The 22621-nt window shown below is 43.2% G+C and overlaps 1 protein-coding gene across 3 annotated transcripts; it reads right to left on the bottom strand.

Annotated features, from left to right (window-relative positions):
- Positions 1-995: 995 nt before the first annotated feature.
- Positions 996-22587, bottom strand: zmp:0000000845. 3 transcript variants are annotated; one of them, XM_068219013.2, is made up of 5 exons: positions 22466-22587; positions 20992-21065; positions 20283-20882; positions 15295-15362; positions 996-6852 (listed from the first exon to the last, which is right to left on the bottom strand). In XM_068219013.2, exons 2-5 carry the CDS (start codon positions 21059-21061, stop codon positions 2152-2154), a joined length of 5439 nt encoding a protein of 1812 aa, XP_068075114.2. In that variant the 5' UTR covers positions 21062-21065; positions 22466-22587; the 3' UTR covers positions 996-2151. The 3 variants fall into 3 exon arrangements, with proteins under 3 accessions (XP_068075114.2, XP_021329208.2, XP_073793602.1); XM_021473533.3 differs by lacking the exon at positions 22466-22587 and having other exon boundaries at positions 20992-21076; XM_073937501.1 differs by lacking the exons at positions 15295-15362; positions 20283-20882; positions 20992-21065; positions 22466-22587 and adding an exon at positions 7230-7727 and having other exon boundaries at positions 996-7153.
- Positions 22588-22621: the final 34 nt, after the last annotated feature.

The raw sequence follows: 22621 nt of genomic DNA on the forward strand, positions 1-22621 counted from the left end.
TTCCAGGGACCTCGCCTGCTTGGTGCAGGGCATGCTCCTTCTCGAGTCTTGAGCATGTAGCGATAGACACACATCAGCGGGCCTCATCTGACCCTCCTCTGCCCAAGCAGGTGCAGACTTTTTATTTTTGTGTAGAAGATGAATGGATAAATGTTATTTAAAAACAGGTGCCCCCTTCCCCTAATGTCTTTCTCCTTTAAGATGATGCAGGTACTAGGATTCTTCACAAAGTTGGATCACTGCAATGCTTACCACCTGGTCCACATTCTAGAGGAGGATAAGTGAAAGACTGCCTTCTCACTGGCCACTTTGAGTACTGGGTCATGCCTTTTGGACTGATGAATGCCCCAGCTGTTTTCTAGGGCCTGGTCAATGATGAGCTGATAAATATGCTAAACAATTTTGCTTCTTTATACAGCGATAATTATCATTTTTTATTATGATATTCTTTCTAGAAACACTATTGTTAAATTGCTGCTCCCCTGATGGATCTTATCACCACTAGGATTCCTTTTCGGTGGTATTCTCAGAAACTACCTTTGAGCGAATCAAGACCTGCTTTTCTTCTGTTTCCTATAAGTCTTTACCAGAGTTTGGGCAGTTTATTGTGGAGATGGATGCCTTGAAGGTCAGGGTATGCACTTTTTGCTGCTGGCAAAATGTATTAAAATTTTTCAAGCAAGCAGGGTTTTGTAAAATTGACTGGAGAAAAAGGCTGGCCTTTTAGTCAAAAAGGTTAAGGACCTTACAATGAAATGTAAACTTATAACATCCTAACTTGTGAAGCATTAACATTCAAAAGTTGGTCATTCCTTTTATGCATTCTATTATAAAAATTATAAAAAGCTCAAGCGAAAAAGTTCAGTGCAAGTTCACTGCAACTGTGTTAAAAGAATTTTAAATATTGCAGTAAAATTTCATTGAGATTGGTTACAACATTAGCTAAAATGACACACTGAATGTACTTTGTTAAGACAGAAAAAAACATAAACATTAAATCATTCATTTTGAGTTTATTGAGACTTGTCATGTCATATTCAGTGTATTTACATGTTCACCAATTTCTTAAAGTAAATTAGCATACTCTGATTTCTACCAGTGTTGCCAGATGTATGATAATTATCGTATTTGTACGATAATTTCGTCCTCTGTACGATGTACGATGAATAATGACAAAAATCCTATAATGTACAATTATTTAATAATTTTATGGCATTTAAAAGTAATTTTATTGTAATCTCCAGGCTTCTTTAGTTATTGATCTAGCTGCATCTTTTCTGTACTGTCTGTGAGGAGTAGGTGGAGTAAGGCACGTTTTCTATCTCATCTTACTTTGCCTCTTCTCAGCCAATCAATGTGGAGAATGGCTCTCTCTCACAAATTAACGCTCCGGCTGCACGTGCCCGTGGTTAGGTCAGTAGTGTTCAGTTTGAGGTCGATCTTTTAAGCAATAATGTTAAAACAATTTGTGCTGTAAAGGAAGGTGAGAAGGACGGGAGTTTTCCCTTGATGTTCTCGTCTTTCCCCATTCAAATGCGTCTTGTGAACGTGTTTTTTACCAAAGTTAGTCTCATCAAAACAAAGCATGCACACCTCAGAGTGTGCACTGCTTTCAAGCCAACCAGCACTATTTTGCAATCCATTACGGCATCCAATTTGTACGGAAAAATAAATCTCTTAACATCTGGCAACATGCAACATTCAATGACAGCAAATTAGAGGTGGGGTTTGAACCTTCCCACTAAGGTATCTAGTTTTTTTTTAACGTATTGTGGTAATTTGCACGTTGTGCTATGTGTCTAGATAATAGCTGTATACTCTCAGTTTGACTCGTGTGCGATAATTTTTCTCCAAATACGATAATTTTGAGGTTCTGGTACGATACTTTGTCAATTCCAATCTGGCAACACTGATTTCTACAAAGTTTTTAACATATTAAAAGGCATTACAATTTAGAGTTTACTCTTTATAATTAGCTTAAAACTGTTTATTAATGATAAATATTTATGTAATTAACTCCCCCACCACCACAAAAAAAAATTTTAGTTTTCAGAAAGTTTTGGACAGTGTGATTATTTGTGTAAAGCTGTAAAACAAATGGATTTAAAAAAAGGTGTACTAGAAAGGAGACCTAGATGTCTAATTCTGTCATCATATGTATTTATCCAAACTCTGGATTGCTTGCTCTTTTGTGAATTCACCCCATGCTTCTGAAATCTGATCCCACCTGTGGAATGTTTTCCCAAAGTAATTTTGCAGATCAGTTCGAAATCTACAGACAAACCACTTCCAGTATGGCAGATCAGAGCAGTCAGGAGTAATGCTCCATTCTGCATAAACACCTCCTGCTTTTCTGTATTCTTTGCATGAAAACCATTGATCTGTGAAGAACTTTTTATAAGATTTTACTAAAGTTGTGCAAAAATCTGTACTGATCTGCTCTGTTTCATCATAAATACATCCCGTGAGTCCATTCACTCGATGGAGTGGAACACTGTGATCTCCAGTATGGTTTTCTATTGTGTTGGTGCAGGTGGCACCACAGAATGGGCACAGAACCCAACAGCACTGACAGAGATGATCAATCAGAACTTGATCTGGTCTATCATTGGGTTCCAGGTTTTCTAAAAACATCTCTGTGGTAAACTTATATTGTATTTCATTTGATAAAGAATCAAGTAATTTGCTTATTACATCTTCTAAAAGGTTGAGATCATCAACTCCATCATGACTTACTCCACTGAAGTCCTTTACAGAGAGTATAAGCATATCCGAAAGCTGCTCGGTGATAACATCTAACCACTTCGGAACATCTGCACCTGTCTTGTTGACTAGTGCAGTCGCCCTATGAGCTGCTTCTGCTATTTGTTTCTTGAGGTGTTCAATGTTCTGCTTCATCTTGGGACGAACACTCTTTCTAAAGTTATCAGTAATGTACTGACTGACTTCATCTCTGATGAAACTCTTAAAGTGGTCTCTGGGATTGGTAATGTAGTTTTTGTATTTGTCAAAATCTTCCTGTTCTGCCAGGTCTTTGAGGATGTGTTTCTCTAGTTTAGATCGGTTTCCATTCAGGGATTCACAGTTTGTCTGAATGTCATTAGCCAAATCTCTGGCAGTGTCTTTGTAGACACATTTTTGGATGGGCTCTCTAAGTTTTTGACAGATGATCTCACCAAAAATGGCAGCTGATGTTGCACCCTGACAGTATTTCTGAAAAATATTGTAGTAAATTTCACGCTTTGCTTCGAAGTAAAAAACAGGATCGTTGGCTTCCCTGAATTTTACATGTTGGTCTGTGATAAACTTGTTCTCTCTATCACAAATGGACATGACCAAATCCAAGTAAAACTCTTTCTGGAACACATATTCCCTGCAATCTTGCTCATAATCTACTGTTCTGGCCTTGATATAATCGGCAAGCTCTTGAACGTAGGTTTTGTTGTAGCCCATTTTTGCAATGTCATATGACAGAATTTTTATATCTGCGTGATGAGCAATGTCATCAATAAAGGCTCTAATTTGTGTTTCAGCCTCAATCTTCAGTTTAGCGGATTCTGTAGTTCCACCAGATCTCTTTAACTGTACATAATCTGAATAGCTTTGCACAGAGAAAATATCTCTGTTTCTCCAGTCGTTCACAGAAACACTTTCATAGTTACTAAGGAGCTGTTTCATGTCATTTAATATGTCAATGTTTTGGATTTGAGGAGCTTGTTTGGTAATCTCCTTAACGCACTCTTTCCAAAAGGAATCAAACTCTCTTTTGAGGATTGTTTCATCATTTGCTTTGTCTTTGAGTTTTACAGCAAGTTCTTTGCTCTTTTCAAAGAGAGTGTTTTCATGTTGTGTCTTCTGTGCATCAATCTTTTTCTTCACGTCTCGCTGTTGAAGAATCTCATTTAATTTTCTTGCTGTTTCTCTCACAATGTTTTCCTGAAGCTCTTTGATTTTGATGTCAAACGATGCTTTCCACTGTATCAGTATATCTTTATCTTCATCATTTTCAAAGAAATCGGACATGGTTTGTTCTACTTCTCCACTTATCACTTTTAATTTTTCATGTAGATCGTTTTGTGAAACCTCATGAAGTGCTTCATTTTCTATTTTATTGTGCAGTTTGTTCTCTACATCCAACATAGTTTTGCGAAGGTTCCAGGACCATTTGCTGTATTCTGTCTCAAGTTTTCGGTAAGTTGCGATTTCCAGAGAATTTCTAAAGCTGAAAACAAATCGTTCATTCAGTAAGGCCTCCCATAAGTCAAAAACACGATTTTTTAAGTGTATCAGCTCTAAGCCATTTGATTTTGAAGCGTGGCCAAAAAATGCTTGCTTTAGCTCCTGTATGTTTTCACAGTATGATGGGTTTGGTGGTGCCATTGGTGGACTGCCCTCCCAGAGCTGTGCAAAATATTTCACATCTTCCTGAATATCAAAATTAATGATGTCATTGAAAGACTTGGCATCACAGACTTCATCTTTAGCAGCAAGTTTTGTCATTTCATCCAGAGTCTTCTGAAGTCGTCTTCTTCCCTCCATGGTTTTCTCTCCAGCTGTGACTGCACAAACGTTCTGATGAACAAACATGCAACTGGGATTCAGTTTGACTTTCTTCATTCTCATGAAGGCTTGAACAACAATCTGAAGAATTTCCTGCAGCTCTGACGGGTTTTCTCCAAAGATGTTGATCAATGTCAGATTACCAAGACCCACAACAAATGTGGCCAATTCATTGTCCTGATGTCGTGTTGATCTTCCAGCCAATTCTAAAGCGCGAAGCCCTTCAGTATCAACAACCAGAATATAGTCAAACTTCAGCTGTTCTTTCATCTTCATTTCCTCTGAAACTCTGATCAGTTGCATGAAAGCTCCTCTGGTGCATCTGCCAGCACTAACGGCAAACTGCAGTCCAAACATGGCGTTCAGCATAGTTGATTTCCCTGAGCTCTGAATCCCTAAAACTGACAACACAAAGACTCTCTGGTCTCCCAGTTTCTGGATGAGTTCATGAAGAACAGCAGTAACCCAAACAACAGGAACATGAGCAGCATCTCCATCCATCAGCTCCAGAGGAAATCCAGAGATCATCATGTCTGCCGCAAGACCTGGGAGAGAAGTAAAACTACACGGTAGACCTTGCTTGTTTTTGTTCTCTGATATACACGATTCATAGATCTGACCAATCTCCCTCAGGATGTGCTCCAAGCCAAAGGTTGCAGCTTGAAGTTCTTCTGATATGCTTTCAAGATCTGCATGGTCATCTTTTGCCTGTTGATGAGCTTTGACTTTTGTCCATTTTTCATCATACTTGTAATGCAGAGCAGAAAGGTCAGCTGAGGTATATTCATCCAGGAGTATACTGAGCCATTTGAGAAAAAACATCTTCTCATCTGAAGATTGTGAATGCATTTCTTCAATAAACAACTTCATTACCTCCCCAGTTTTCAATGCATGCTGCTCCTCACGGATTTTTTTCATTTCATTTTGTTTTATCTTCATGTCAATTTCAGTTCTCCTAGATCGATGTAGTTCTTTGTTCTTCAGACACCACTGATGCCACAGTTTCCCCTGACAGGGCAGAAACAATTCTTTAATTGTGGTCAGATTTCTTCCTCTAAGTAAACTCATCATCTGCTGGGCTGTTTCTTTTCCTCTTTTACATTTATCATCATGTTCCTCATCTACGTTGATTTCTAAATATCTGGACAGCACTTCAAGTCTGAAAACAGAAGGTGATTCGGATAATGAGAGACATTTATTTATAGCTGCAACAAGTTCTTCAGATACATCTGACTGATTTCTGTCTTTTAATCCAATTTTGTATTTCCTTTTCTTTCTCTCAGTTAAGCCACGGTCACTGTCAGTTACAAGATAAATTAGTGGCTTTTTGTCATTGAACAGTGCCTGAATCATTGAAGCACTCTTGTCATTCTTGTCAAGCTGTGGTAGAATAATAACATTGACTGAGGCCATTTTGGTGAGGATCTGCATCTGCTTCTCTTGGACTCCTGCATCACCATGAAGGTTACAAAAGGCAACACATTGAGTAAATTTATCAGTGTCTTTTCCAGACGGACAGTACCAGGCGATCTCCACCACTCCATCCATCAGTACTCTGTTTTTTATGCTGCCTGAGCAGTTTCTGTGGAAGAATGTGTTGTGTTTCTCATTGATCAGATTGTTCATTAGCTGAGATTTGGATGAAGACACTGGGCCAAACCTGAAGAAAAACACCATTGGTGTTTCTGCCTTCCATACTGGCTGGGTTTCACTGCTGGTTTCACCAGCTGCATTTTTCATCTTCCAGTTCTTGTTGATTTGTCTGAATGTCCAAAGTGGAAACAGAATCTCTTGTGTAAATGGATCAGGAACAAGAAGAGGCAGTGCATACTGACACTGAGACAGTTTTGTGACCATCAACTGCTTCAAGAAACTATCAGCACAATGAAACACAGCCATCTGAACATCCATTGGATGAATAGGATCTCTTGTGTTTGTCTCTTTAGGAAACCAGTGACTTTCTGTATAAATATCAGTATTACTCTCATCTTCAGACAAGTCATCACTTTGTTGTCCATCATGTTGCTCATTAGTCTCTTTAGTTTTAATGCATCTTGCCCTATAGTTCATCATCAGTAGTTTTTGTAGGAAAACATGTATCAGCTCCTCCTCAGCACAAGACTCTAATGACAGGGAAGAATGTGTAGATAGTTGAAGAACATCTTCAGCTCTCAGTTTACTGGGATCAATTTTATCAGTGTTAAGTTGAAGTCTATGAAACAATTGCTTTATTTCATCACTCCTTCCAGTTTCCTTCTTCTGTCTTTCACCATGCATTGGTGGCTTCTTTTCCTGCAAAATAAACAGCACAGTTAAAATAATACATGATTACATGAAATCACAAAAATGTTCGAGGTTACAGAAGTAACCCTTCAAAGTGCCATAGAGTGGATTAAATCCACGAATGGGAGATTCGGATCAGAAGCTGCTTGTCTGGAGAGTTATTGAACGGGCCAATGAATGAAATTAATTCATTCCAGCAGACGCTATCCTTTTAAGCTGAAGAGACTTTCAAACAGCTAAGGGACAGTCATTATGGCGACAGAGTATGGGTTACTTCTGTAAACTCGAACGTTCCCCTTCGGTTGGGGAACTTCAGTGCCATAGAGTGGATTAAATCCACGAATGGGAGAAGTATGGAAAGCGCCATAATGACTGCACCTTACCACCGCCCCCGATGAGGGGATAGTCAAGCAAGCGTGACGCACCCACATCATGGGAGGCGTGGTCCTCCAACGTGTCCCTGGCCCTAATTTATCCTACTTCAACAGAAGTTTTACGGATTTAGATATATTTTTTGGGAAGTCGTGAGCATCTAGATAATTCTAGGAATACGACAGTACGTTGGGAAGCGTGCAATCCCGATAGGGAGGACGCTGCGGAGGCCATACGTTACCCAAGGGGGGGATAGATGGCAGAATTACATATGGACTAGCCCTAAAAAGGGGGAGTATGCATAGCAAAAGAGTGGTTGGCGGAGAGGGAAGACACGGGTCTGCCCAGGGGGGGGACTCAACTGTGGCGGAATAAGCATATGGGATCGCCTAGTGGGGATCACGCATAGCAGGCACCTATACCCAAAACGCTGGCTGACCAGTGGGCAGACCTACAACGTAGTGGGCCAGCAAGTGACTCCTCCATTGAGTCAGTGCTGGGGGCCACGGAGGTGCTTTCCCACGGTGCCGCCAGCTACTGCGCTATGATAAGCGGAGATGGCGGCCACGTAAACCTTGAGAGTGGAGGGCGACAGCCTGCTGTCCAACTTCTCTTGAAGGAAAGAGAGCACAACACTAATCTGGCAGTTTCGGGGGTCTTCTCTGCGAGAGACTCACCATTCAGTGAATAGACTCCACTTCAGGGCGTAGGCGCGGCTCGTGGAGGGGGCTCTAGCCTGAGTGATGGTATTAACCACCGCAGTCGGTAGGTTACCTAAGTCTTCCTCGCGTCTAAGGACCACACGTGGAGGTTCCAAAGATTGGGGCGAGGGTGCCAGATGGTGCCCTGTCCCTGAGAGAGTAGGTCCTCTCTCAAAGGGATCCGCCAGGGGAGGGCCGTCGCGAGGAGTGAGAGCTCTGATATCCAGGTCCGGTTGGGCCAAAGGGGCGCAACTAGCAGAACCTGTTCCTCGTCCTCCCTGACCTTGCACAGTAGCTGCGCGAGCAGGCTCACTGGGGGAAACGCATACTTGCGCATGCCCCGAGGCCAGCTGTGGGCCAGTGCATCCGTGCCGAGAGAGCCCTCGGTCAGGGAAAAAAACAACTGGCAATGAGCGTTCTCGAGGGAAGCAAACAGATCGATCTGGGCCTCCCCGAATCGCGCCCATATCAGCTGAACAGACTCGGGGTGGAGTCTCCATTCTCCAGAGCGTAACAGCTGTCGTGAGAGCGCATCGGCTGCACGATTGAGCGTGCCTGGAACGTGAATGGCGCGCAACGATTTCAGCCGCGGGTGACTCCAGAGGAGCAGACGGCGGGCGAGCTGAGACATGCGGCGAGAGCGCATACCCCCCATGCGGTTGACATACGCCGCCGCCGCCATACTGTCCGTCCTGACCAGTACGTGTTGCCGCTCCAGCACCGGTAAAAAGCGGGGAACACTGCCAACAGCTCTAGGCGATTGATATGCCAATGCAACTGGGCACCCTTCCATAGGCCCGCAGCCGCATGCCCGGGACACACGGCCCACCAACCCATGTTGGAAGCATCTGTTGAAACAACAACATGGCTGGACGCCTGTCCTAGAGGCACACCGGCCTGTAGAAACGAGGGGTCGTTCCAAGGGCTGAGGGCGCGGCGACACAGCGCAGTAACAGAGACCCGGTGTGTGCCCGCGTGCCATGCTCGTCTTGGGACCCGATCGTGAAGCCAGTGCTGAAGTGGTCTCATATGGAGCAATCCGAGCGGCATGACGGCGGCTGCGGATGCCATATGCCCCAGGAGCCTCTGAAAGAACTTCAGTGGGACCACTAGTTTGCTGTCGAGCTCCCTCAGACAGTTCAGCAACAGGCGAGCGCGTTCCTCGGAGAGGTGCGCTACCATGGTGACCGAGTCCAGCTCCATCCCGAGAAAAGAGATCCTCTGCACGGGGGCGAGTTTGCTCTTTTCTCGGTTGACCTGAAGCCCCAGTAGGCGGAGATGCCGAAGCACCTTGTCTCTGTGCACAATCAATTGCTCCCGCGAGTGGGCTAAAATCAGCCAGTCGTCGAGATAATCGAGTATGCGGATGCCCGCGAGCCGAAGGGGCGCTAGGGCACCCTCCGCGAGATTGGTGAAGACCCGCGGAGACAGAGAGAGCCCAAAGGGGAGGACCTTGTACTGCCACGCTCGACCCTCGAACGCAAACCGCAGAAATCGGCGGTGGCGTGGAAGAATGGAGACATGGAAATACGCGTCCTTCATGTCTATGGCTGCAAACCAATCCCGAGGACGAACGCATTGGAGAATGCGCCTCTGCGTGAGCATTCTGAACGGCAGCCTGTGCAGACAGCGGTTCAAAACGCGCAGATCTAGGATTGGCCGTGACCCACCGCTCTTTTTGGGTACAATGAAGTATGGGCTGTAAAACCCACTCTCCATCTCGGCTGGAGGAACCGGCTTGATTGCACCCTTCGCCAGGAGGGCAGCAATCTCCTCTCGCAAGACAGGGGCGGACAGGGGGTTGACCCTGGAGAAATACACGCCCGTGAACTTGGGGGGCCATTTCGCGAACTGAATCGCGTAACCGAGTCTGATTGTGCGTATGAGCCACCGCGAGGGGCTGGCCCGCGCTAACCAGGCAGGCAGAGCCCTCGCTAATGGAGTCATCGCTACAATCGTTGACGTACCAGCGGTGGGGCAGCGCGGAGTGGGTGTGCTGATCCGGGAAGCACGAGGGTCCCGCGGAAGAGCTGGAGGAGAGCGATTCGCTCTGGCTCCGCACCCAGACTCCGGAGAGGGGGCTGGAGGGCTGAGAGAAGGGAGACCGTCCCCCCAGCGCTCGTGAGCCACTTGCGAAGCACGTAGAATCTGCGAGCCGGAAGGCAGCGCGTCCCGGACTGGCAGAACTCGTGCAGTCACATCCGGGGAAGGGGAAAAGTGCTCTTTTATTGATGTTTTGGTGGCACTGAAAAGTACCGTTGTTATCGGGGCCCCGCCCTCAAGCGGGGAAAGTGCAAGTTTCCTCTTCTCCGCATGGCCTGTCTCAGGGACGCTTCGCGGTCCGTTTAGCGGACTTAACGGCGCCCTGGGCAGGGGGGGCTGCCTGCTTTCGAGGTGTACGCCACGCCCACTTGGCCAGAGGCGCAGGCGGGGCAGCACTCGTTGGCGGGCGCCCTCGGCGAGGAGCAGCGGAGGTGGATGGCTCGGCGGGCGGAGCGGGCTTACGGCCACGCCGATAGATGACATTGCCCATCGCATCCGACTGCTCTTTCACCGCCTTGAATTCCTGGGTGAATTCACCGACGGTGTCGCCGAACAGGCCAGCCTGGGATATGGGCGAGTCAAGAAAGCGAACTTTGTCAACATCGCGCATATCGGCCAGGTTTAGCCAGAGGTGGCGTTCCTGAACCACAAGTGTGGACATCGTCCTCCCCAGCGCACACGCGGCGGACTTAGTAGTCCGAAGAGCATAGTCGGTCGCGGTGCGCAGCTTATGTAATAAGCTTGGGTTGGACCCGCCCTCGTGCAGCTCGGCCAGCGCCTGCACTTGGTAGCGCTGGTAGGTGGCCATCGCGTGCAAAGCAGAAGCAGCCTGGCCCGCAGCCTTATAAGCTCTGGCTCCGAGGGAGGCAGACAACCTACAGGCTTTGGACGGGAGGCGGGGCAAACCCCGCCACGTAGAGGCGCCGCGCGGACAAAGATTGACCGCGATAGCGCGCTCCACTGACGGAATCGCCTCATACCCCCTGGCAGCTCCGCCGTCAAGGGCGGTGAGGTCGGAGGTACACGCAGCACGGGCAGAGAAAGGTGCCCTCCAAGACTGCGTGAGCCTACTGTGCACTTCCGGGAAGAAGGGGACGAGAGGCTTCGAAGGCTTCGCCTTCTGGTCCTCTACGTAGCACCCATCTAGTCGGTCCGGCCGCGGAGCTGGGAGATGAACCATCTCCAACCCCACGGCCGAAGCAGCCCGGGAAAGCACGGCTAACATATACGCTATAGGATCCGATTTGATGGCGCTCACCTGCCCGGAGGGGGCGAGTGGGTCCGGATCTTCGTCGGACAGTGAAAGCCCACCCTCCGATGCCGCGGAGGACATCTGATCTCCAGTGGCAGCGAGTGTGAGAGCTACCATCTGGTTAGACGGATCACTCCCACTACCTGAAGCTTGGATGGAGCGCCGTGAGGAGCAAGAGATCCGCTACCGGCGGATTATCTCCCGCTGGAACCCTCAGATCTGCCCGAGCGCCCGCTGCTTTTTTAGAACAGGAGGCAACTGGGGTGGCTCGCTTTCTTGCGAAAGTTAGCCGCGATCTTAGCTGTGCAACGGTCATGGCATGGCATCGCTGCACGACTGTGTTGCTCTTTTAGGAAGTTTGCAACAATACGCACCGCTCTGGAGGACCGGACCCAAAGAACCGCAGGCAAGGGAGAAACCCAGCTCGACCGTCTGCCACCGCGAAGACCCACTCTGGACCGGGAGACACACTCGTTCGCTCTGAAGTGCTGAACAGGAAGAGGAACCCTCATCGACTCACTTAGAAAGGATCTGAAGCGAAAAGCATAGCGTCTGCTGGCTTCAGGTGTGCTTATATGCTGGGATAATTGCCGATGCTGCACACCTGCGCAAGCTTACGCTGCCAATTAATTTCATTCATTGGCCCGTTCAATAACTCTCCAGACAAGCAGCTTCTGATCCGAATCTCCCATTCGTGGATTTAATCCACTCTATGGCACTGAAGTTCCCCAACCGAAGGGGAACTATGTGTGCGCATATTTTTTTATATGTTTGTTAAAGTGGTCCATGCTAGAAATCAAATATACAAAACCATAATTTTTACATTATAATATAGGTATGCTTGTGAAGACAGAAAATGCATTCACACCTGCCTCGTTTAGTTTGGTTGAATGACACAAGAGTTCAGTTTATGGAGATTTGTTTCAGCTGATATAAATGTAGCAAATGAATGAGCAGCAAAAAAGCTGACCAAACAAGTTTACCAATTCCTGTTTTAAGAGGTGGTGTCAGTGTGCTTTCAAACAAACACTAGAGTTCATTTGTTTTGAGAACATGACTTGAACTCTTAACAGATCATTGCATATCTTTGGACTCAACCAGCTGTCATAGTCAGCTGCTCTCTTTATTATGGGACAAGGGCAGGCAAGCAAGTATTTGTTTACATTGCTTTAGCTCCATGGTGGCTTCTGGTCAAACTTCTGAATCTGTGCTTCATTCCTAAAATGTATAGCTTACATAGAAAATGATGTATACAAATGATAAAATATACTGTGACCAGAGATACAATCAGGCAGCCCAGACATTTCTCCATACTAATAATCATCATGTTTTCTGCTGCCTTTTTTCCTCTCTGTGTTTACCTTTAGGAGTTCTTTATGAATATGTTATATTTGACCAATCAAAAGAGATATGTTCAATAACACATCTGGCCAATGCATGATAATTATGTTGTCAGATGACTGCAATTGTGTTAGTTTCAACTGGTTTAGTCCAGAGCAGTCATTGTGGTGTGTGGTGAGTCCCCCGGTGCCAGATCAGCATTGCTGTGGTCCTTTTTGTTTGAACACAATTATGGGCTGAGAGCTGGCAGCTAATCCTAATCAAGTCGGTTGCTTGTAAGCATAACAGTTGCAGAAGACGGTGAGCCACGACTCCACATGGAGCCTCAAATGTGTGTTTTTTCTCTGTATTTACAGAGACCAGTGTCTGATGCCAGCTTGCTCACTGGGACACTTCTATAAGAGCACTGAACTGCATCCACACCAGGACCTGCACAACAGATTTCTGCACACGCACCCTTAACCTCAGCTCATAAGCAAATCAGCAAAAAACAATCTCCAGCAATTTGATAAAGCTATTTTAATCTTTACGGCTCATAGACACTGGGGCACTTTTTACTTATGTTTGTTGTCAGCATTTTTAAAATGTTTTTCTGCATTCAAACCTAGGCGATTTTCATCTGTGTTGAACAGAGTGAACATGCAAAATCACCCCCAAATGTTAGATGGCACTTAAAGAGCCCATATTATGGGTTTTTGTAAATTCCCCTCCATGTAGTGTGTAACACAGCTCTAAGTGAAGCGAAGTATCCAGCTAAGGCTTAAATCTGTAAGAATACAGTGTTTAAAATGGTTGATTCATCTATAAAAGAGTCGACTCATAGTGCTTCAAACGAGTCGCCTTGATACCGACTCATTAGGTGTTTCGCCATGACGTACGAACGAAACCAAGTTATTCACGTGCACGCGCAAACCCGGGAGATTTCAAACCTGAGGCCCCGCCCTCTGACGCAGAAACCCAGACACACACACGCACACACACACACCCACAAACACACGCACACCCACAAACACACGCACACAAACATGCCGGTCGATTGAAGTCACACTGCAGATGGATATATTGAGTCTCTACCCAAAGATGAAACCTCAGCATTATAACCAAGCAGTTGGAAACTTCTGGAAGCTACATGCTACAAAGAATACTTCATCTGAGTTTGTTAAAGGAAGGATCAGTAAAGAGTAACTGATGGACGTCAGGATGGGTTTCTTCCATTTCTCAAGTGTAAGTACGTGCGGTTAAAGTTGTTGCCTCGTTTACTCTAGCTTGCAAATGTATTTAGTTGTGATTTGTTACTTGTAACCGCGTGTACTGTATCAGGTTAACTGGATATTTAATCTTATCGCGTGCAAAGTCACGTTAAAAACGCGACGCGTGCTGTTTGTTTATGGAGCTCCGTGCTAGAGTTCTGCTCCCGCGATTTATTCGGAAATTTATTCCCGCGCCGCAGAAATCTGGCGCGGGGACAGCCGCGGGAATAAATTTCCGAATAAATGGCGGGAGCGGTCGGTAACGGGTTTAATTTGGGACGGGAGCGGGCTGTCTAGCAATATCACGGATATTGCTATGCGAATTAGAAAGAGAGAGTCTGCGTGGTGCTTGTGTGTGTGTTAGTGCGCACGCGCGCGTATGAGAGAGAGAGAGAGAGAGAGCGAACGAACGAACGAACGACAGCTTGGCTGTCTGGACTGTATACTGGGTGATTTTTGGTTGTGTTCTCCGCTCTAGCGGGACCGGGCGCGGCGGGCAGAAAACGGAGCGGGTTCTCAGGCTAAAACCTGGCGGGTGCGGGCGGAAGCGGGAGCGTTGTCATCCGGAGGTGTGTGTGTGTTTTTGTGTGTGTGTGGTATGGCGAGTACACGACTGTCTCCTTCGTTCGGTTATCCGTGGCACTATCCACTCGCCATAGTGTGGCAGCTAAAATCCACGTCTATACTATCGAGCGTGTATGAACTGTGATTACTTTTTAAATTGCTGATTAGCTATTGGCCATTTCCCTCTCTGACTGAAGGCAGTCGACCAATCGCGACAGACTGTCATCGGTCCAATCAGCGCAGATTAGCTCCGCGCTAAGGAGGGGTTTGGGAACAAATGAATCACTGGACGATTCATACAGGAGTCGCTGGGATAATTAGGTAAAAATAAATGCAGATTATAAGACCATGAAAGTGTTTTTTGACCTTGCATGCATATTAGACTGTTGTTGGAGACCCTTACAACCAGGATATGACCCTATTTCATGTATAATATGGGCTCTTTAATGAACTTGCAAGTCAAGAAAAAAAGTGAACTTAAATTCTGAATTCTCTTTGCTATTCTCCATTGCTACTGACATTATTGTAGTTGCTGTTGTGTTTATCCTACAGTTCTTTGTGTTCAGACACCAATGCTAAAAAGCATTGTTTTTCGGCACATGTACGCTTCATGTAAATAAATCCTGTTCTTGTAAATAAACCCCTTCTGAGGATTTATGTTGCACCTTACTCTAATGTATTTACTCTACCTGTGATAAGTTTGAAAGAAAAAAAAACTTGCTACAGTGTACCATTTGCTCCCTTTGGTCTGAACCAAACCACAGGTGTGAAAGCATTCTAATATTAAATATACAAAATAAACACCAAAACCATGAAAGGTAAAGTGAAACTACTTTAAAAAAAAAACATAAAGCTGTATGTCCACATTAATAGAATTCTTACTAACTTCCTGCTGCAGTTTTATTTTTACACCACACCCAACACTTACCTTATGTCTCTGTTTTGTTATTGCTCTCGAGATGTTGTCCATACTATCTTCAGTACTTGTAGTTTGATCTTGGCATAGAGCAGAAAAAGGTGATATTAAAGCACAGAAGTGTTAAATCTAACAATCTGCAGAGTATGTACAATATTAATAGTGTACTGTATATATTTTGAACAAACACAATCCTGCACAGTAATGTAATTTAACCAAAAACAGAATATTGTAATCTAATAATAAGTTAGTGGCTTTATATCCTTCTCGTTTGCTTTTTTATTCTCATCTCCTTATAATAGTTCATTATCAAGTGTTTGTTTTATTTTCATTTAGTTCCTGTGTTGAAATCTTTTTCCTGTGCCTTTATTTGGCATTTCTGGCTAAACATATCATTCAAACTGGATGTTCTTGATTTTCTTTGGTTTTTCATTCATAATTTTTTCTTTAGCTTAGTCCCTTTATTCATCTGGGGACACCACAGTGGAATAAACTGCCAACTTATCTAGCATATGTTTTACACAGCAGATACCCTTACAGCTCCAACCCAATACTGGGAAACACTCATACGCTCTCAGATTCACACACATACACTACAGCCAATTTAGTTTATTCAATTCACCTATACTGCTTGTCTTTGGGCTGTGAGAGAAACTGGAGCACCCAAAAGAAACCCACGCGAACACAGGGAGAACATGCAAACTACACACAGAAATGCCAACTGACCCAGCTGGGACTCGAACTAGTTTCATTCATGCTGTGAGGGGACAATGATAACCCCTGAACCACTGTGTTACCTTTCTTTGTTCTTACTTTCTATAATTAAAAGATGGCCAACATTAGATAGAGATAGAGAGAGTGGGGATGGGATCAGAAAAAGTCTGTGAGCCAGGATTAGAAATTGGGACAGCTGAAGTGTGGAAAGTGACATATATTGCTATTGCCCTTCAGGTGTCCCAATTTCTAATCCTGGCTCACATGTTCCTGATCCTATCCTCTCTAACCAACTTTGCTTCCTGTTTAATATTCTGTCCTATCCTAATATACAAAAACACTAATAAAAAAATTAAATGGAACAACAAAAGCTGTACTAAAATTTCAAAAACATCTGACAATTTTGTTGAAGGGTTATGAAACCCCCTTCTTTCGTTTCAAGTCTACCTCGAGATGGGCATGGAGCACTGCAAGCAGAGGGAGGAGTAAGTGAGGCCCGCAGAGCAGGAGAGAACGAAGGGAGCAAACAACTGTTGTCAGTTGGCTCACAAAATTAGACACAAACAATGAGGATTTAATAATTTACATAGTTAAAATGCAAAGACATCAATTGGAAGTAATTGAATGCCCTGCTACATATGTTATTCGCAATTTCATATAGGCCTACACATAACCACACTTTGTTATATACATTTATACAACAGTTTTGTCTGGTTCTTGAATCTGATTGGCTGATAGCCGTGCAATATTTTGCCAGTAACACAAAGGCCTCTTTACCCTTTCCCTTTGTGTATTACTCCGCCCACATATAGTCAGCAACAAGCAGAGACACTCTACAGTTTGACAAATATTACTGCTGTTAGACAACATAATGCACTTTTGATGCTTTTTTTAGTCGAGAATGTAGTTGTTTAGATTGCAACTATGCAGTTTATTTATAAGAATAGTGCCTATTTTAAAGTATTAAAAAATTCTGAACGAGCTTGTTGACGGCCATTAGCCTGCCATAGAGTAGGCCAAAGATGGTTGATGTTTTCTATCCACAAGATGGCAACAGAACCACAAAGTTAGCCCTTACGCTTAGAAGATAACAGTCTGATTTCTAACTACAGCAAACAAATCAATATCAAACTGGTAAGCATACCTGCCAACACTCCGTTTTTCCTAGGAGTATCCCGTATTTCAGACCAATCTCCCGCAACCATCCTGTTTTTTTATTTCTTCCAGACAACTCCCGTAATTTTACCCACCCCCCTCTTTGGTACAGTCTGTAAACACCCCCGGGTTGCCAACTTTGGTACAGTACCTGATCGCAGGCTTAATTATTGTGATATCCCGATTGCAACAGAGAAATACTGTAGACTAACACTGTAAGAAGATATCTCTGTAGATGGATGGCATTTCACATCACGTTCAGCCTTATAATCTTAAAGTGTGAGCAAAATCAGCTGTTTTGTCATCACTTTAGACATTACGCTAGAGTCATTCAAACACTAGCTCTAAAGTGACGTTGGTGAATCAGTAATGGCTTCTGCTGTTTTGACATCAGCTGCAGATGTGAATGATTGATGGAAGAAAGTAGTTTCTTGAAAAAAAGGGTTTTTAGACTCCGTGATTGATTTTATTTATATACACGATTGTGCCTTTGCACTGTTGTATAAACGCAATATCACACTCGTAGCAGTGCAAAATGCTGTATATCAGCACTGGTGGGATGCAACGGCATGAGGCCGCAGTGCTGATATGCAGCTATATTGCACTACTATGAGTGTGATATTGCTCATATATATCATAAAGATAATCATGTAAACACTAAATGAGTAGTACTTCACTCCTCCTGAATCCGCAGGTCAAAATGCAGTGGACAATAGTCCAGCAGGTCTCTTGCCCTATCTATTTCAACCATTAGCCCTGCTGTTAAACATAGGTGATCACAGCAGCACGGATATAAGTAATGTGTCTGAATGGTTATGAACTCAACTGATGAAAGGCAAAGTCCGACATTCTCCAGTTCTCTTACAACTCTCCCAACAAAAATGCTTGCTGCAAACCAACAGCTTTGCTGTATTGGCCCTAAGAGCATCGCGGAGGAAATACATGCAACAAACCCTATGAATCATAGAAACAAACACATACGACCATTTATGAACGGCTAAATACTGCTTGTCGTGTGCGGACCATGTATCCCCCAGTCACATGCTCTCATGAATAATTATGAAGCAGGGACTTCTCATAGGATAAGAAAATTCTGCTAATATGGGGCGGGATCAAAATCGGCGACGTAGCGCAGAACTGCAAGTGCAATGATGACGCGTTGGTTTCTCATTACTATTCATAGCGGAGTTTTCTTATCCTATGAGAAGAGCCGGCTGCTTAATTATTCATGAGACCTGCCAGACCCAAGCCCGAGCTGTGAGACACGTCATGGACCCACGGCATGGGCACACAGTATTTAGCCGTTCATGAAGGCTCATATGCGTTTGTTTTGATGATCCACGGGGTTTGTTGCATGTTTTCCCCCTCGATCTTGTCAGGGCTGATCATACAGCAAAGCTGTGTGTGTGCTGCTAGCATTTTTGTCGCAAGAGCAGCACGAGAATTAGAGAATGGAGGACGCTGTCTTTTATCAGAAGTTCGTTCACATTCACACAACTCTGTGCTGCTGTGTTTGCCTAAATCCTCCAGATTGCCAGCAGGGCTAACGGTTAAAATAGACAGGTCAGGAGACCTGCTGCACTGAGTCTGCTGGATAAGAGGATTGAGGGAGAAGTCCTCATTTATAGGATTTACATAAACACACTTATCTTTATAGTTATATAAATTTTGGTTATGTGTATATGAAATTACGAATAACACATGTAGAAGGGCATTAAATCAAAGTTCATTTCTTTGCCTTTTAACTTTGTAAACTATAAACTCATGCGTCTCCTCACGGTTTGTCTCATTTTGTGAGCTAGCTTCGTTCGCTCACGTTCTCCCCTGCTGGCCACGCCCGCTCCTGCCCGATGCTCATGGAGCTCCACGCCCATTAATCATGCATCTTTTGAAAAAATTCTGAAGTAGACTTTAACCGAAAGTGGGGGGTGTCATGGCCCTTTAATAAGCCCTTCTGTGAGGAATTTTAAATATTTCAAAACTCCAGGGGCCTCATGTATCAATGCTGCGTACGCACAAAAACTTTGCGTACGCCAGGTATCACGCTCATGTGTGGATTTACATACGATGAAATGAACGTGGGAATGTGCGCAGGTAAACGCCAACTTCATGCCTGGCATACGTGCATTTCTTGTGTGTTTGTTTTATTTCCATTGGCGACTCCTAGAGCCAGTTGTGTTAAATTGCATGTATCTATGAGCTGTGCAATGGCAAGCTGTATGAGACGGGTGCATCCGCATGTCTAGCAGGTATATAAGGTTTTCATACCATGCAGTTGACCAGCCAAACAATTAAGCGCAACTTGCAGCAGTCGCCGGTTTTCCCAATGTAACATGAGTAATCAACTGCACGCACATTGCTATAAAGGCGCCATCTGGAGATGAATTTGCATTCGTGAATCAGAAACATTTCCATTCAATAAATATGCAAATAAAACATGATGCACAAACGTGTTAATGACTCCTACTTTTCTTCCTCATGATGAAGAGTATAGGCAAAATCTGATATGTAGCGGGGCGTGGGGGTGGGGGGAAAGAATAAGTTCATCAGACGCTGGATTCGAACCGAGTTCATTAGAACCGAAACACTACAAAATTTTACACCTATACATCGCACTATTTCTTTTTTAATCCACACAGCGCGATGCTCAGACCCAACTGTGTTAACCGCATCAGCTAAACTCTCCCCACTCTATTTTGTTCTTTTGTTATTAATTCCGCAGGACAAACTTGCAAGTAACACAGTTTTTTCTCCGGTCTACCTCCGAAAGCAGCACTGTCAATTCACATTCTGTTCAAAGTTTCTCTTTTTGCTTGCTTTTGCCATTGCTTTTTCGTTGGGTTTTGCCAAAGTAGAGTCATTAGCATATTCATACGGGGGAGGAGGCAGGGAGGGTTTTTGCGCTCGTGCATGTTGTGCTCAGTTTCACATTCATTCGGGTATACAAAGAGAATATGCGTTCATACATCTGAATTTTTTACTGCGTATGCACATTTACAGCTTTGTGCATACGCAATGTTTAAGTATGATTTCAATGCAAGTCTTCGTACATGAGGCCCCAGGATCTTGATTCAGAAGCAAATATACATGACATATAACCAACATCAATCAATTAAACCAAATCTGAATACCTTGAGATGTCCTGTTGTCCCCGTCTTGTCTAAACACAGTGTTGTACATTTCACTAGTGTAGAACTGCTGGTTATTATCAATAAACAGTTGCTCTATCTTCTTCATCAGGTCTCTTATGTCTGACTTCTTGTTCATGATCTTGCTGCAGGTGTGATATCTTCCTCCACATTTCTCAATCAGCTGCTCCAGAGCCAAGTTTTTCTTCAGGTCATCGATTATAGAGTCGGACTCATCCTCGTTCTCATAGGTGAAGAGAATCATCACAAACTTATGAACTCTGTCTCCAAAAACACTTTGAAGCCACTCAATACCCCTAAGACCTGCATCTGATAACTGTCCAAGTTCCACAACAAAGACGAAGGCCACTATTTTATTTTCACTGACAATTTGACCAGCAATTTGATCCAGATCATGTGCCGATTCATGCAAGCCAATCAGATTAATCACAGACACATGACGTCTTAATATCTTCTGCAAAAGAAGATTTCTTGATCTTGCTACATTTCTGATATTTGGTTGTGTGTCTCCAACAAGAATATTGTCATCTTGAAACTGGACTGCCACAGTGTTTCCAAATAACACAATGGTAAGATTGTTATCTATAAACACGCACACACACAAAGATTATATTATTCAATACACTGCAATATCAGAACAGAAAACTAATACCATCCAGCAAATGCAAAGAATCAGAAATTATTTTCATACCCATACTGTTGAGCGAAAGAAGAGTCGAGACACTCGAGGTGCCCTGCTCATCAGGATTGAAGATGTTCATAATTCTAAAAAGGATAAAGTAGAACATAAAAATCTTCCATCAGGGTGTTAGAGTGTGCAAGATCATGTGTATAATGTCAATTGATTTCTGTACAAAAGTGTATTTTTTCAGATAACTAGCTTGTGTTCATCGTTTAATTACTCTATGAGTATCAGGTCATAACTCCAGAGACTTTAACCTTTCCTGTTTGGTGAAAATCCAGTCTAACAAGATCTGTAGTCTGATGATCTCTACTAAACCACATGCCATCTTTTCTAAAAACAGCTGACCAAATACATCTGTATCTGTTTACACTAGCTTTCAAGTAAAAGAAAATTCGGTACAGTACAACGTACATGCTAAATAATGCTGGGCTGTATTAACCCAAAGTTGGGGAAAATATTGACAAACTCAACAGTTATTGAATTTTTATTTTATAAATAACAACAACAACAACAACAACAACAACAACAACAACAACATTGGGTTAATGCAGACCAGCATTTTTTGTGTACTTGTACTCTAATTATCATTATTTACTTTTGATATTTCCACACAACCCCAAAGGCTGCTTTTTTTATTAATACCAACAATCTGTATGATGTAATTCTGTCAGAAAATAAATATTTTATAATATTTATAATTAATAAATTTTTTAAGGTAAATATAAATATTTAATAAATATTTCAAATATTTTAATATTTGAAATTTGTTCTTCAGAATTTTTACTGAAATATTTTTGAAATTTGCCATTTTGTGTTTTACCTTTACAAGTATAACAAGCTATGACAAATATGGTTATTTAACTTTGACATTTCATATCTTGGACACTAATGGGTAATCATAAGCCATAAAAATACATTACAAAGCAATAAAAAATAATCTGCTTTCTTACTGGGTGTGTCATTTCTCCTGAATTTCATGAGCGTCATATGTTCCACAGTACAGTATGTGAAAGTGAAAATGCTTCTCTGTTTTGTACACGTATTCGCTTTTTGTAATTTGCATTACAGTACAAAGCCTATATTCAACATTAACTTAACACTTAAACATCTTAAAAATTTAAAATGAATGATTTGTAATCAACAAACAGTTCACCAATTTCAATTGAGAAGTAAATTTTCACTGAATCACAGAATTTTGTGAGCAAATAAACAACATAATCTTTTGTTATGACAAATGACAACAATCATTTATGACAGCTTTACTTAATGCTGTTAGAATCATTACCCAAATTAATTTTTTTTGTTCTAACAAAATAGTTAAAATCCATAAAAAAAAAAAAAAAAAAAAAAAAATATATATATATATATATATATATATATATATATATATATTTTTTTTTTTTTTTTCCCTAATGTTTATTCCTTTTTATTTTAAGAAAAAAATAGTGCTAAAACTAATCTGTGTGTGTGTGTGTTTTACCTTGTCCACGTCGTCGTAATTTTTCATGCCATTAGTGATGAGTCGTTTGCGAACCAGCCGCATTTATTAAGAGCCGACTCTTTGTAGCGAACAGGTGTATTCGACGTAAACAGTCGTCGGTCACCGAGTTGAGCCGAGCGCAGCCGAAGGCGGAGC

Source organism: Danio rerio, chromosome 22 (assembly GCF_049306965.1).
Source record: "Danio rerio strain Tuebingen ecotype United States chromosome 22, GRCz12tu, whole genome shotgun sequence".
Taxonomy (NCBI): domain Eukaryota; kingdom Metazoa; phylum Chordata; class Actinopteri; order Cypriniformes; family Danionidae; genus Danio; species Danio rerio.

What these genes read in the sequence shown, in the direction of transcription:
- zmp:0000000845 (XM_068219013.2), bottom strand. Translation starts at nt 21,061, where the DNA reads ATGAACATCTTCAATCCTGATGAGCAGGGCACCTCGAGTGTCTCGACT. An exon ending in GGACAACAGGACATCTCAAG is followed by an intron (nt 15,363 to 20,282) that starts GTATTCAGATTT and finishes CTCTATGCCAAG; the next exon opens with ATCAAACTACAAGTACTGAA. An exon ending in TAACAAAACAGAGACATAAG is followed by an intron (nt 6,853 to 15,294) that starts GTAAGTGTTGGG and finishes TTTATTTTGCAG; the next exon opens with GAAAAGAAGCCACCAATGCA.